The sequence below is a fragment of the Melanostigma gelatinosum genome (assembly GCF_949748355.1).
Source record: "Melanostigma gelatinosum genome assembly, chromosome: 9".
NCBI lineage: Eukaryota > Metazoa > Chordata > Actinopteri > Perciformes > Zoarcidae > Melanostigma > Melanostigma gelatinosum.
Genome location: NC_136642.1, coordinates 17,798,054 through 17,813,805, shown reverse-complemented (window position 1 = coordinate 17,813,805; position 15,752 = coordinate 17,798,054). Strand labels below are relative to the sequence as shown.

General features: G+C 42.7%; 2 protein-coding genes across 2 annotated transcripts; one reads left to right on the top strand and one right to left on the bottom strand.

The window, feature by feature from the left end:
• Positions 1 to 1,589: 1,589 nt before the first annotated feature.
• prelid3a (PRELI domain containing 3A) lies at positions 1,590 to 3,513 on the bottom strand. The gene is made up of 7 exons (XM_079274881.1): positions 3,417 to 3,513; positions 2,873 to 3,041; positions 2,676 to 2,765; positions 2,306 to 2,376; positions 2,129 to 2,231; positions 1,831 to 1,907; positions 1,590 to 1,676 (listed from the first exon to the last, which is right to left on the bottom strand). The coding sequence occupies exons 1-6, from the start codon at positions 3,446 to 3,448 to the stop codon at positions 1,836 to 1,838; spliced, it is 537 nt and encodes a 178-aa protein (XP_079131007.1). The 5' UTR covers positions 3,449 to 3,513; the 3' UTR covers positions 1,590 to 1,676; positions 1,831 to 1,835.
• A 1,177-nt stretch (positions 3,514 to 4,690) lies between these two features.
• Positions 4,691 to 10,415, top strand: elovl4a (ELOVL fatty acid elongase 4a). Its single transcript, XM_079274803.1, has 7 exons — positions 4,691 to 4,813; positions 5,779 to 5,861; positions 6,410 to 6,597; positions 6,726 to 6,806; positions 7,468 to 7,639; positions 8,191 to 8,318; positions 8,498 to 10,415. The coding sequence occupies exons 2-7, from the start codon at positions 5,795 to 5,797 to the stop codon at positions 8,816 to 8,818; spliced, it is 957 nt and encodes a 318-aa protein (XP_079130929.1). The 5' UTR covers positions 4,691 to 4,813; positions 5,779 to 5,794; the 3' UTR covers positions 8,819 to 10,415.
• Positions 10,416 to 15,752: the final 5,337 nt, after the last annotated feature.

Below are 15,752 nucleotides of genomic sequence, written 5' to 3'. Positions count from 1 at the left end.
ACACACACACACACACTTTGTGTTGGGCAATCGCCTTTTCTTCAGATTTAAAATCCTGGCTGCTGCTAATGGCAGAATGGTGCCCTCTATTGGAGAAATTATGAACTGCATGCTACTTTGCACATCACGCTATCTTCATGAGCGATGAGGTTTTCTCTGCCTCAGATTTTCAATCACAGTTCAATCCTGAGTGTTTCTTTCTGGAGCAGAGAAATGAAACAGTACTTTGATGATGAAACACTGAGGCTCTAATCAAAAAAAAACCTGCCTCTGCAGTGTCTTTAAACCACAAAGGACTCTGGGGGATTCCGTGTTTATTAGACAGGCCTGCTGTTTAATAACACTCTGTTGTGAAACATTGAGCTGCCTGAACAACAAACAGTCTTCAAGTTTTAAAATGTAATTTTTGTTTTAAGTGTTGCAGCAGTAACAGTTGAGGTAGAAAAAAAATTGAAAAAGCAAATGAAACTCTTTTAGCATGACACTCAGACAATATGAACAATGCAATCATTTTTTAATAAATATTTATACAAATATGTAAATATTAATTTTACCAAGAAATATGATCATTGTACTTTGTAAACTGTATCACTGTGCAGCGTTGCACAAACAGTACTGCCCTGCTCCTCAGGGTGTGAAGGTAGCTTTTTGCAGAGAGGTTCAACATTTGGAAGCATCGTGTGTACGACTGGTAAATGAATGATTACCAAAGCAATAATACACGGGCATAATTTAAGGCCTTTTAAAAGAAGGGGCAATGCTGCCCACAAAGACAGTCCACCTAATGCTTTACTGTACCGATCACAAACGCCAAACATGTCATCTTCCTCATGAACCCAGTTACAAATCTGCTGGTTTACGGCAATATTGCCCAGATAAGCAGATAAAGAAGGTCGTGTTAATGGTACATTCCCATCTTTTGTTGTTGTTGAGATAAACAACATCATTTCTGTGAATTCCTACCTGTCTAAAGCTGCATTAGCAAATGTATATCTGCCTACTACATTTCTTTTCATTTTTTACTCCCCCCCCCGTTCTTTTTCAAACTGCTATCATGCAAACATACCATCTACAGGTTGTGCGTCTTAAAACACGTCATAAGCACCAGTAAAAACTTGTCAGGAGTCGCCACTGAGAAATTACATCACTTCAAATAAAAGTGATGACGTTTTGTTTTTTGCATATTGTCATTTTATCATACTTTGCTTCCTTAAAAATGTGTACATGTACGTGCTGCATCCCTCCTCCGCATCTCCTCCACGGTATGCGGAGATATGACATGAGAGCAAAGGAAATGTGTGGTAGTGATGCTATATTCAAACCAGTAAAGTCTGGTAGGCTCACGGTGTTGACAGACGGCCACCTTGAATGTCAAACCTTCAATGTATTCAGCGGTGGAGCTGGAAGGAAAAGTTTCCTGTTGGCCCCGCTTGCCTCGATGAGAACAGTCGTCTGCTGAGTTAGCATTAAGCAACACCTACCGGACTTGGGACCCACAACCCTTCAATCCAGCTCTGTAACCATTTCAGCTTTGGCAGCATTTCCCCGTCAGTCTTAGCTTTCAGTGCATGGTGATGTAAGTACCAACTGCAGAGGATCCCGAGGTGCTGAGAACCCTCCGGCGGTTTATGGAGGTGTGAAGCGCGTAAAGTAGGCGTCGCTGTAGAGCTGCAGTCCTGGATATGCAAACAAATGAGCGCTGAGCAATATGTGACACATACACAAATATGAGATTTTTTGCTGTTTCGAGAGAAAACAAAATGAGTGGCGTGCTTATAATAGTCTGGTAAGACTGAAGGTTGTGAAGAAAAGCAAGGAGAGAAGAGTTACCAGAGTTAGTAAATGTCACAGAGAGGTACGTTCTCTCTTTCAGAGTTCTGAATAATCCACTCAATAGCATCCCAACCCTACAGATCCACACGGAGAAACAGAAGATTAAAGAGAAGTCAAAGGCCACACACAGAAACAGGTGAACACCGCTGGGAATAGCAACGTCTGCCTGTGGGTTCCAGGTAGCATGCAATGACACTGCAGAGACAGCAGAGTGCCAGTTGGAAGTATTGCAAAGAAATACTCTGCAATACGTTTGTAACTCGAGAGTACATGCAAAGGATAAAAGAAGTGATACCTTACTGGCGTTAGCTGACATTCTCCTCGCCATCATCCCCTCCAGGTAACTGCTTAGACTCACTCCCTTGACTGTGATGATGGCCTCCTGGGTCAGGATGGTACTGAGGAGGGAGGGAAGATGAGGGTGGGTTTTCAGAAACAACATGAAGTTGAATGAATTGCGCAATATACTTACACCTCTGGGTTGTCTGGGTGTGGTCTGTAAAGAAGCCTCTCGTCCACTGAAATCAGGTTGGTGAGAGTGATCTGGAGGATAACGTGTTTGGATTTCCTTATTTATGGAATACTCACATGGAATATTGTGATGCATATGAAGTTGTATTTGGACACAACAAGTACTATATCAACGTACCATAGTATTTCCGGTGAATTGTTGTTTGTTATTTATTGTTCATGAACACAACAGCAGCACATTTTGATGCATGATCATGTAGGTGATTACACAGTTGGATTTGAATGTTGTTGTGGCTCACCATCGCCACATGTACTGTGCAGCTGATGCTGATTGAAGTCGTGGCTGGCGGACAGACTCAGGATGAACTTACATTTGTTGAGCACAGCTCCATCTTTTTCTCCTCTGGGTCTACGATGGAGTGTTCCTTCACATACGTCTGCGTGTAGTTGGTTCCCAATATCTACGCACACGATAACACACAGCAAGTAAAATGAGCCCACATGTCGCTTGATCTGTGTATGTGGATATGTGCGTATACATATGTGTGTGTGTGTGTTGATGACTGACCGCTCGCACAATGACCGGGAGACCCCACTCCGTGCTGAGGAGTCTGTGGCTGTGCAGCCGCCCCTCTGTATCAACACTGCGGTCCAGCACGTCCACCCCGACCACGTTAGGGTTCATGGGGTTCGGGTACTTCCTCATGGCAGCCTTGATCACCGTCTCCCATGGGTAACTGCGCACAAAAACAGTACAAAATAATATGAAAAGGGGAAGAAACATGTCACTTTTGTCTATTGGCTGAAATATGCGTGTGCAGGAATATGTTTCATGCTCTCTCGATGAAGTCAAGTGCACAGGGTTGTTGATGGAAGTACTTTAACAAACAAAATCACTTTCCTCATGTGCTTTTCTGGGACAAAACTGTGAACGGGACGCTGTCTGCTGATGTTAAATGATCATCGTGATCACTCCTATAGAGCAGGTGGAATTTACTGACCACAATCAGATAGTAGTGAGCTTCAGAGTTTAATTAAATTCAGATTTATTTATCCTAGCCCTCCAATGACAGACCAGTCCACTGAGGACAATACAACGTCAATAATCCAACCTGAAAACATGTTCCGTGCTCCAAATCTTCATTTTTCACAACACAGGTCTTGACCTTATCGCTGCTGAGAAGCCCTCCGTGATCCGACACGCCGTTTCACCGGACCATTTTCATGAGAGGAACTCGCGTCGGTATTAAGAGCGCAGGGCCTATGATGGAAGCTCACGACCATCAATGAAGTGAGTCCGGAGTTCGCATCTCTCGTATCAGCCGTGCGTAAAGATTGCACAATGTGCGCTTCTGATCCCCACGTCACAGGAACAGCAGGAAGACAACATGTAGGCTGATTTATAGATTAAAACAACCAGCTCGTGCAGTAGAGGACAAGAGAGGAGCCGGTGCAACAGCGGAGCCAAATGTCAAGCCCGACAGAGTGAGATGAGGGATTCTGGTCAGGAATTTCAAAATAAAACCCATTTAATGACCTGTCGTCCTCAACCTTATGTCTGATAAACATAGAGCCTATGGATTTAGAATCAATACACCGTTTGAAGTTGGATACTATAATGCTATTCACCTGTATATATTAATGTGATGTTGACTCTTGTTTGATGTGTACATTTTTCTGCACAATCCTAGTTATTTTAGGAGACGCGTTTCTTTTTGTTTTATTTTGAGGTCAAAACCAATGCTTTTCCTGCCTTTCTCTGGTTGAGTCTGGTCGACTCGACGAAGCGGATGCTGCTGCATCCGCCTCCATGTGTGCGCATGCGCTCAGTATCTCTCCATCCTCCCGGTCAAGTGGAAAGGAGCGGAGCTGCATGAAGCTGGACAGAATAGAGCAAGCAGGAAATTCAAATAAAAACATTTGGTTTGGAGGCTGAGAGAATAATCGTTTGCATACGAGCTCCAACTTATGGAGTAAATTACTTTAATTTAAGGATAATATAAACAATCATTATTTAAACTCCCCAACTCACTGCATTGCCATGACAGTTTCAGGAGGGATTTAATTTAAGACAAGTGAGTGGTTGAATGATTCTTGATATTAACAATACCATAAGATGAGCATTATTATTATTTAATAATTACTATTGTTGTTTGCATCAATCATATTTAATTGACGTTCATGGCCATTTTCTACTGCGCTTTAAGGAAAAGCATCATTCTTTTTATTTTGAAGGTAAAATCGGAAGTGTAAGGTGTATTCTCTGTGTGCGGGATCAGAGGAGGACTCGGGGAAGCAGACGCGCAGCGGAGCCTAGTGTGGTCCCTTGACGCCATAATTCATGCCATCCCCGTTTTTTTTCAGCGGTCCGTTTATTTCACCCTGGATGCGGAACAGTTAATCAATTCATAGAGAACGAGCGCAGTCGATTACCACCCGGAATAACGCACACGGCGTGACCTTGCGTTGAATGTCATTTTACACGGATTTTTTTTAAAGCACCGACACGGTAAGGTAATAAGCATCTTTATTTGCACGGAGCAGAATGCGAGACCAACGTCGATAATACGGGATCGTATATGTTGCCTGTGTGGAGTCGTGATTTGAGACCACGTTTGTCTTTCATGACCGTAATCGTGTTTTTTTTGACAGATGTAAGACGGAAACAGCTCAGGCATTTTTGAAAAATCATATTGATGATGGGACTGCTCATGCAGGCTCCCAGTTGAAGGCCGGACTGCATACTGCAGATTGCAAATATCTGACATTCAAATAGTTCATAATCCTATTGTCAATATATTTACCCAATCCATAGGAACACACAATATTTGGTAAATTTTTTTTTCTCATTTTGACAGTGATGTAGCCTACGGTTTATTTTCATAGTAGTTTATGCGGACAGCGCGTGCAGGACTAAGGCAGATGCTGCAGCAGCGCTTGATCCGCTCCAGGCGGGAGAGAGAGAGAGTCAGAGATGGGGGGGGGGGGGGGGGGGAGGGTGTCATCTTTTTAGGGATCATACAATCACACTTATCAACATATGCGTCAGTCTGGCACTGTATAGGAGATCAGCCATTTCAATGTGAAAGTGGGGCACGAGGCTTCCACCCCCCCTCCCCACTACCCCCACCCCCACACACACATTATAAGGACCATCAGGTTGGCTGGTGGACGTGCTCACGCCAAAAAATCTGCTGACACACGCGCATCTGCCGGCTGGTGCTCCCAGCCTTTGTGCGCAATGAAGCCTATAGCCCATCTATCATGGCCTGGGGCCACAGGCTCCTATAGGCTTTAAACTGGCCTCCTGTTAGCCTGGGTTCCTTTCTCTTACAGCTTCATACTATTTAATGATCAATCATTTCAAAGAGTTATTATTATTGTTATGTTGCAGTTTTAAAAAATAGCATGGCTAGGGTTCTTACTCTGAGATTTCAGAGGTCGCCATTCTCACGTCTGTCTCTTTCATTTCAGGTAATCGGCCGCAGACATGGAGATAGTCACACATTTGATTAATGACACCATAGAGTTCTACAAATGGACCCTAACCATTGCAGGTAACAGTCTTGTATTTTGGAGAAATGGTGTTTTACAAGTAACTGAACACTTAAGTTGACATCTACAGGTCGGTGGTTTTCCTGCAACGAGTCAGAAAATGGACGGTGCTTTGGTGGGAATTTGACAAAGGACGAGTCAAAGTTGCACCACAGTAGAATAATGTGTGTATGTGCTGGACATATATTGATATGAAATATACAGCAATATATTCTCAATGTGTCTTGTCTGGCTTTTACTCCGTCATTCGTACCTTGTTTTTATAACTGAAGTGGAATCAGTACACAATCTTTCCTTTGTCATCACCTGCTAAATCGCTGAATGGACATTGTATCTTTCACCTCATAAGCGAATTATCACATCACATGCACCAATAAACTCAAGTTGACCTCCAGACAGGTCACCTCTGGACAAAAAGGTGGCATCTGCACTCCAATTGCATTTGACCTGCGCTCCTCTTAAAATATGCTGACACCGAACCCACGCTGTGACAGCGCAATGTGAACATTAAGAATAGTTATGTAATGCTCTGTGAACATCTGTCCCACAGACAAGCGAGTGGCGAAATGGCCTCTGATGAACAACCCCCTGCCCACGCTGGCCATCAGCACCTCCTACCTGCTATTCCTCTGGCTGGGGCCCAAATACATGAAGAACAGAGAGCCCTTCCAGCTCCGCAAGACCCTCATTGTCTACAACTTCAGCATGGTCTTTCTCAACTTCTTCATCTTTAAAGAGGTAGGTAACTATTAACGAGATGTTAAGACGAGCCTTATCACAGCGCATCCAGCTTTCTTCCTCTCACTGTGTCTCTCTGCCTTTGTTGTTATATCAGTGATTCATTAAATATTATCTTGTTTTTTTAGCTGTTCATGGCAGCGCGGTCAGCGAGCTACAGCTACATCTGTCAACGGGTGGACTATTCAGAGGACCCCAATGAAGTTAGGGTGAGTGTTTTTTAAGTGAAAATGGAACATTGCCACAATGGACTGCACGGCACCTGCCCTATTATGTCACTTCCTTTCTTATGGTGTGTGTGTGTGTGTGTGTGTGCTGTAATTAGTTTAGGAGTAACGAGACACCTCTGCTCTTTGACTGCGACGTAACATGTTACATGTTTCTTTATCATTCGTACTCAAATGATGAAGAAACATCCTCGTCTGCGGTGCCAGGGGAAGCTTCACTTTCAGGTTTTTTTTAGAAACATGACCAGCATCTGCTCATTTGGACCGTGCTGCTGTTATTAGAAAAAGTGCGAGCTGGAAGAGGGCTCAAGGAAGGTGTTCAGTTTCACCTTCCTTCCTACTGCTCCGTGACGTAGTTACACATCTGACACAGTCACTGGGTCTCAGGTGACCCTGAGTTTGAGATGTTGGATAGAATAGATCAGCAAAGAACTGAAACTATTCCCTCAAGGAAGTGCAAGTATGTGTGGAATTCCGTTGAGTCGAGACAGCTTCATCTTTGATTGTACAACAAGGTAGAAACGAGAGTCCAATTGAACTACTCCTCCACTTCTCTAACTGTCTGCGTTTCCCTGTTGGTTTCTATTCCCTTCCTCCACCCGTGCCTGTCTTCAACCCATTTCTCCCGTTCTGCCCGAGACAGGTGGCAGGAGCTCTGTGGTGGTATTTCATCTCTAAGGGCATCGAGTATCTGGACACGGTGTTTTTCATCCTGAGGAAAAAATTCAACCAGGTTACTTTCTTGCATGTCTACCACCACTGCACCATGTTCACTCTCTGGTGGATCGGCATCAAATGGGTGGCAGGAGGACAGTGTGAGTAGCTCATGCTACAGTGGAGTCCTACATTATGCCCTGTGCCTACTTTTACCGAATGTAATACATCTTTACCCCCTATTTCCTTTAGCTCTCGTTAAACTGAACATTTATTGTTGGACTCAAAGGTCTTGATCATGTTTTTGTTTTTTGATCCTGATCTTTTCATACTGAGCAATTGTGGTCGTTTTGTAATAAGACGGAAGGAAGAGTCTTTTACATGTATGTGCCCTTTGTGTCACAATCACCAACAGCACAAAGAACATCTTGCAGAGACATAAATACATAATCCATCGCAGTGGACAATTTGCCAAATCAGTTTTTTGTTACGTAATCTTTGTGTGTTAATGCGGCTGGAAAATGAATCGATAATATGAAGTATTCACAATTTCCCGCTATATACACCAAATACCATTATTGTCCTTCAATTTGAAATAAAACTACAATAAAGTGTTCAGAAATAAACAAATTTGTGCAATTAAATTGTGTTCTAGCACCACCGTTAGCATGGCAAAACTAATATCGATATTCGGATTTTCTTTTACCTGCAGCGTTCTTTGGGGCCCACATGAACGCAGCCATCCACGTCTTGATGTATCTGTATTATGGCCTGGCCTCCTGTGGACCTAAGATCCAAAAGTACCTGTGGTGGAAGAAGTACTTGACCATCGTCCAGATGGTAAGATGTCACCTCACTGTGCGGCTGATTTAAATAAAAATGTATTCCTTTTTACATCGTTTGGAAGGTTGATCTCACGCCACGTTCTACCCACTGAAATAATGATTCTCAGGTTTAAAGGTGTGAAAGAATCACACGACAGTAACGCAAAAATGTGATTGTCTTTCTTTGTGTCTCAGGTCCAGTTCCACGTCACCATCGGCCACACAGCCTTGTCCCTCTACGTCGACTGCGACTTCCCCCACTGGATGCACTACTCCCTCATCTGCTACGCCATCACCTTCATCGTCCTCTTCGGCAACTTCTACTACCAGACCTACCGCCGCCAACAGCCCAGACGTGACGCCTCCTCCTCCAAAGGGGGCAAGGCCCTCTCTAACGGGACCCTGAACGGGCTCAGCAAGGCCGCCAACGGGGCAGTGGTGGCGGGGAGCAAAGAGGAGAAGCCCCAGGAGAGCTCTGGGAGGAGAAAGAGGAAAGGAAGAGCTAAACGAGATTAGAGGAGGAGGAGCCAGAGAGAGGCGGAGGTGAGGTAGGGCCTTGCTTTGGGTTCTGGGTTGATAGTGCTATAACATGAAAGACTTCATTTGAGTAAGATTTAGATGGATGGATGCGTTAAGGTGTGATGTGTTCATTTAAGCCATGATCTGAGTTGTTGTAGATACATTATGAGACAGGCTTGTGTTGAGAGGATCATTTTGTTCGTGAGAGGTGTTAAAGGTCATGCCCAAGGTGTCACACACAACCTAAAATACAGTAGTGTACGGTTCGGGATAGATCTTAGTATTCCTTCTCTTTATGGTGGTGCCACAGACTGGTTCAAAAAGTGACTTTCAGCTCCTTAAAACTGAGCCTGGAAAGGAAACCAAGACCATTTGGCATGCTGGGAAAGCTACATCAAATGTTCCTGAGCTGCTAAATCACATACCGTTCATATTGTTACTGCTGTATCGAGACAGGAATACACAACACGTCAATTTATATTTGAGCTCATCATTTCTTTGTTGTTGTTCACCTTTATAGATATAAAGCTGATGATGATGTACAGTATCATGTCATGTTGACCTCATCGTATTCACGTTTTTATTGATGTTACGCGAGAGAGACTTACGTTTACAGTTCTTGTTTACTGAATAGACACCTCGGTACGGCAGTCCTCCACTTATTTGTGAACACGCACTTGTCTGATTTTTTCTTATTTATTTCAAGTTGTGGACTCAGCTGCCAGTCAAGTTTGAGCTGCACAGTTACATTCTAAACAAGGAAAGCAAATCAATATCCAGAGGTGAGATGTACATAGAAATAGAAATGATAGATTTCTAATCCTTTGAGACTTGGATGGGATTGTTCCAGCACTGGTTTATGATGGAATAATCATCAACTGAATCTCAGGGAAGGTTACAACTTAGATTTTCTATTTCTGTACATAACCATAGCAGGTTTTATATATCCCTACTTGTATGTAATGCTTTGAAATGTAATGAACATCATCCAGAGAAATGGTGGATCTGATGATTATATCAACGTCCCCCCCGTTTTGACAGAAAAGCTGGTGGAGTTTTGTCTTTGCAGATGTGTACCTGTCTTTTTCTATTATATCTGACGTCGTTGTTCGTCTTAACATGCTGGTGATAATGTTGTGTGCCGAACAAAGAAGTGGTGGTAGAGAATTCAGACGTAACAGTTTTTATCAAGTTAACTGAGCCTACCTTGAGTACCATTTCTTCCCATATTCAATCAAAGATCTTTCTGTGTCTATGTTTTCAGACTTAATGTCTGTCCTGATCTGGCTTGAATGGAAATTTGGATTTAAGAGTATAAAAGGTATGATTTGTATACAAAAGGAGCTGGTGAACCTCTAGTGACTTTGTATGTTTTACCACTATGAGGAATAACCTGCTCTGCCTGTAGTATATAGAGTATAAATCAGTTGTCGGCTGTATGTCAGCAAATCGAGCTTCATGTCATCCATTTATCAATGCATTTTGATGTTATTTATTGTTTTCTTATTTATTTATCTTTGTGTAAATACCAATGTTCATGTTACTGAGAGTGCTTGTCTTTGTATTTGTGTTCTTTTTGTGTTGTACATATTACATTGTGATATTTTGCACAATGCACATTTGGGAATGTTCCCAGCTTGTCAGCTCGGACATTCATATGTCCACACTGCTTCCATGTTTTTTACTTTGAACTCTCTTCAAATTCAATTAAACTGAATGCCTGTACAAATGCTTGTTTCCTCTTGCCACTTTATTTAAATGTATACTTTACATTGTAGTAAATGTCATGGGTGTTTAATCATAATTGACATTGTTTGGCATTCTGTGTTTCTTGATTGGTGGCGTGAAAAGACAATAATGGTGACATATGTGCAGATCGGGTTTCCAACACTAGAGGGCGCCATAGTTACATTACAGGATGCTCGCTATGTTCCCCACCTTTTTAGCCATCCACTGTAATTATGGAAGAGATAAAAAAACTCACACACTAATGTTTCTGTGCACTTCTATCTGTAAGAACCCAGTGCTAGAAAGTATCTCATTATATTTACTTAAGTGCTGTACCGTAAGTACATTGTTTTGAGGTACTTAACTGGAGTATATTCTTTCAGCTACTTTATATTTCTTCTCCACCACATTTGAGACACCGGAGCTTCTTGAACTACTAAAGCTGTAGGTTTTACAGACATAAATATGACTAACATGTTACATGAAACAGTATTTGCAGCATCAGCGATAATAATAATTACAGTAAATAGCATACAATATTTGAACACTCTCAAAAGGGTCCTTCAGCCTATACTTTTTTGTTTGAGACATTAAGTACATTTAGGGAAGAACACTGCAGGAGATATTCTTGTAATGGAGTAGTTTCATTGTGGTATTGCTACGTTTACTTAAGCACATAACCACAATTGTATTCCACAATTGTTTAAGCCAAACCTCTAAATCAGAAATGTTTGTGTAAAATGTTTTTCGTGCTGCAGCTTCACTTTTTGCCATGAATGTCTGTTTGCCAGTTTTCCATATTTATTATCAATAATCCATATTTATGATCAATAAACATCAAAATCTGCAGCGGTATAGAAGTGTGCTTCCAATACAGGGTGGGGTCATGTCTGCCATGTCATGAGTCATATGATGCTTGTCTGACACGCTTGATAATAAAGATAATAACAGTGATGAAGGTAAATCTCTGGAAACCTGTTTGGCAGCCAAAAACAGAGAAACCTCTTAAAATTCAATTTATACGACTGCTCATCCCATCCCGGAATTCTCCTCCCATTTTGACGATTTCAGACAAAGGTATCCATGGTAACTGTACACAGCAGCTGTCTGACCCCTCCCCACACACTGCACCCCCCCCCCCCTCCCCCTCTTGCTTCTTGAATCAGCTGTGGTCTATGTGGGAAACAGCACCAGCGCAATAAACTGTTAAACGTTTGAGTGCTTGTGTGTGTCTGTGTGTGGGGGAGGTTTTATTTGTGTGAGTGTGTGTGTGCATGTGCAACCTCCCCCCTCGCAGAGTTTGTGAGTGGGAGGCCTCCACTAGCAGAGGGGTATTACATGGATGATGTTGGTGTTATTCCTCAACGCAGAGCCATCATTTCACAACTCTGAAACAGAAAACTGTAACCTCTTCAGCAACATTTCCCTTGGATGGTGGCCCCATATCCCTCCAACTGTTTCAGCCCTTTCCCCGAGTCTCTGCAGCCTGGCACATCTCTGCCATTATCTCTCTTGAGCTTTCTAAAGGACAAGTGATTTATAGATGCTGAATTTTCATTGGCACTGAAATGCCTTGCAGTGCTTTTCGAAAATAAGCCAACACACATATTTCATACCAAACTTAATGGCAGATTTGGCCTGCATAGCATCGCTGGCCGTAGCCAGCGTAAGTATGCCAGGTCATGTGTTATGAGTTAGTTGTATTAGTGTAACCTCATTAATGTTTTCAATCTCATGTCAGTCAATCTAATGTGTTTATTCAAATGGTGGTCTTGAATAAAACAAAATGAGCTCACTCTTTGCTATGTCTCCACATGGCACATGAAATCGAGGATAAGTGCGAAATCCAAATATGTGAAGTCTATGTGCTTGTGTCCACTACTGAGAGGATTCAAATGGCCACATCAACATTTATATGTTACATGTGGATTTCACAGCAAAGTAACAGTTTCCCTGCCTGTCAGAAGCTCAACTGATATCTGGAGCACAACAACTGAGACTGGCGTGTTTTTTATGTTGTATTGCACCAATAACGTATTGCACCAATAAGGCACGACAGCTTGACAAAGCCCTCCACTACTAACCTGCCAGAACAAGGGCGTAAAGACTTTTTCATTACCTTTCCCATTGCATGCCATTATTCTAAGAATGATCATTAATGAATGAAGCAATGAAAATATCTGTGTATGACTTCTCTTACGTGAGTATTTGCCACCCTGACGCTTTTTCTTTTGCAGAAAAATAAAGTGGTTTACACTGCATTTTAAGGCACACTTATATGTCTCACGTCTAATAATAGAGACATAATAGGCTCATGTACCAAACTTCATGTGGAAAGGATTAGTTGATGCAAAATGCTTCTATGTTTTATTTTGAATAATATAGACATTGCAGTTTAAAAAACAGGAAACCCAGGACGGACACTACAAGATGACACTGCAGATTATTCCTGACTGCGACACAGCTGGGATCCCCGTCTACACATGGTGTTACAGTGATGATCCAGGGTAAGGGTGTTTGTGAATAATAGAGAAAGTGAGAATGAGAGAGAGTCTTGGGAGTGTGAAATGGATGAGGGTGATATTTTTAGTGATATTTTTCATTCGTTCCTCTCTCTGGCTCTCTCTCACACACACACACACACAGCTAACAGGCTCTCACCAGTGAATGCTGTGGGACGAAGGACTGTGAAGTGAAAGATTTACTACTCAAGCACACAGCAAAAAAGAAATGTTTGTGAAACAGTGGCAAGAATTGTTGAGTGAACTGCCTATTTGTTACTGGAGAAAATATCCATCCTAACAAGTTATTCAGTCTCATATCAAGTCTTTTCCTGTGATGGGATGAGTGCAACATTGGTTTTTTTACACCAGACAAAGAATCTCTCCAAAGGTCTAGCACGTGGGAGCCTCCATGATGCAGACATCTGTCACTTTAATGCACGCAAATGATTGAATAGTCCTGGGGCAGAAGGGCGGGGGAAGTGGTGAATGTGTGTCACTGTGAAAGGGAGTGCAAGACCCCAAACATCTGTTATCCCATTCGGAGAAAATGGATTACAATTCCTCGCCAAAACTAGCTGATTGGCCTTACAACATCTTGTCTGGCAATTAAGACAGAAGCTAAAATCCATGCCATAAAACTTTCAGAGCAGAGAAAATCCTAGCTTTCACGTCAATCCCTGACACTGCCTGCAAACTTAGGCCTATACTTGTTATTATACTTACACAGGGATGATGCACGCAACACCAGTCTGCCTCCTTTGCAGTGTATTGTTCAACGACCAGGAGCCATTTCAGATGGGTGTGTTTACTTTATCTGGTAGGCACAGGGCCAAGAGTTAAAACTCTAAATGTCTGGTGAGATGGGTCTGGCCCGCTGCGGTATAATTCAATCAAAGTGAAGATGCCTCGAGTGTATGAGGAACCCATGAGAGTTGGGACTGTTTCCAAAGAGGATAAATGCTCCTCAGGAACCATTTCCACTGGAAAACCTCTCACATGAACCTGTTTTCTAACCAAATCCACTCTCATTTCACATTTCCGTTTCCTCACAAACACAGATTCAAATAAATTCTGGGAGAAATGAATGCAGGCAGAATTCCAAATGACATTTCTGATTTATCCCTTCTCAACATTAAGCTATAGGCCCACCCAAAGTCACAGTCTCCCTCGTGGTCAATTTAAATCCATACACTGAAGGTAAATGACTGAATGCAATGTGAATGTAGTTCCAAGTGGCCACATCAAATCACTTTTGGGAGAGAGAGAGGGAGAGAGAGAGAGGGAGAGGGAGAGAGAGAGAGAGTATAATGTCTTCTTCCAATGAGAGCAGCCTGCTGCGTGCAGCTCTATTTCCGTGCCGCCCCGGCCCTCCCAGCGATGATGTAATGTCATGAATATTGAAACAGGTTGCTTGGTGGTCGGGAGGCGCTCGAGTCAGCATCCCTTCTGCCTCCCCATCACCACTATACCCTTCAGCACCCGACAAAACACCCAGAGAAAGGTAAGAAATTCATCTGGTTCATGATTTCCAGGTGATAATCTTATTTCTTTGAGCATAAATGTGTGTTTTAGATGAATGTGTCAACAGTAATGTGTATGAAGGGCAAATGTCTGAACGTGGTCCACGTTATGTTCTATACTGTCAGCCCTCCTTGATTTACTGTTGCTGCTCCCAGTTGTTTGTGGGTAGAAGACACGGAAACGGAGCTATACCATTACTTCATTGTTTCGACTTATTTATTGTTATTTATTGGATCAACGCTGAGTGAGAGATTGTGTGGTAGGTAGTCGATTTGTTGGTGCTTTTAAAACAAAAGAGTCAAAAGAAAAAAGGCATTCATTGTGATAACTGTGAAACATGTCAAAGAATCGCTCTGTCCGGTGTTTCTGGTACTTTTATAGCTGACATTCCATTTGAGTAATGAGTCATCGGGCATGTTGGATATGAGGAGTAGGATGGTGGCTGACGGGAAACGGCAGAAGTCCCGGAAGCCTGGATGTGGCTCATCTAATATCAAGTAGCAGGACCGTCCTTTGTGTCCTTTGTGTCGATTGAGGATCAGATCAGAGGAGGATCAGATCAGAGGCCACTCAAAACCTTAATTCTGTCAACTGAACAGGCAGCGCCGATTAAAATTGGCTGGCTGCTGCTCAAGGTTTAATAGCTAATGACATTGCCTTATCTTTGCTCTCTCTCTCTCTCTCTCTCTCTCTCTCTCTCTCTCTCTCTCTCTCTCTCTCTCTCTCGCGCGCGCGCGCGCGCCTATTGCCCTTTAGGCAGCACACGTGATGCAAATGACTTTCTAATTGCCCGAGCTGCAGCTGATCTCCCACTCATCTCATCAAACAGGGGCTGAACGGCCGGCTGCATAATCACTGGTGGTCACGTACCGTGTAGGGGCGCTGTCCTATTAGACCTGCTTATGTTTTTTTTTTAAACCACAAGGATGCGTTCTGGAATGCCTGTTTTTAATATCTTATTTAACATTTAGCTTTTTAAGTCTAGTCCAAGTAACGAACTCGCACTATTCAGTCGACCTGTAGAGGATAACCTTTTCTTATTGGGTGTTGTTTCGCTGCAATCGTATCCACATTTGTAGCCTTTGGGTCTGAAAAGTATATTGTTTTTTTTCCAGCTGCGGGGATACGGGTGAAGGGGATGGATGTTGTTGAGGATGAGCTGAGCCTTTGACACCACG

What these genes read in the sequence shown, in the direction of transcription:
- prelid3a (XM_079274881.1), bottom strand. Translation starts at nt 3,448, where the DNA reads ATGAAGATTTGGAGCACGGAACATGTTTTCAG. An exon ending in AGCACGGAACATGTTTTCAG is followed by an intron (nt 3,042 to 3,416) that starts GTTGGATTATTG and finishes TTTTGTGCGCAG; the next exon opens with TTACCCATGGGAGACGGTGA. An exon ending in TGTCAGCTAACGCCAGTAAG is followed by an intron (nt 1,908 to 2,128) that starts GTATCACTTCTT and finishes GTGGATCTGTAG; the next exon opens with GGTTGGGATGCTATTGAGTG.
- elovl4a (XM_079274803.1), top strand. Translation starts at nt 5,795, where the DNA reads ATGGAGATAGTCACACATTTGATTAATGACACCATAGAGTTCTACAAA. An exon ending in ACTTCTTCATCTTTAAAGAG is followed by an intron (nt 6,598 to 6,725) that starts GTAGGTAACTAT and finishes TTGTTTTTTTAG; the next exon opens with CTGTTCATGGCAGCGCGGTC. An exon ending in ATGGGTGGCAGGAGGACAGT is followed by an intron (nt 7,640 to 8,190) that starts GTGAGTAGCTCA and finishes TTTTACCTGCAG; the next exon opens with CGTTCTTTGGGGCCCACATG.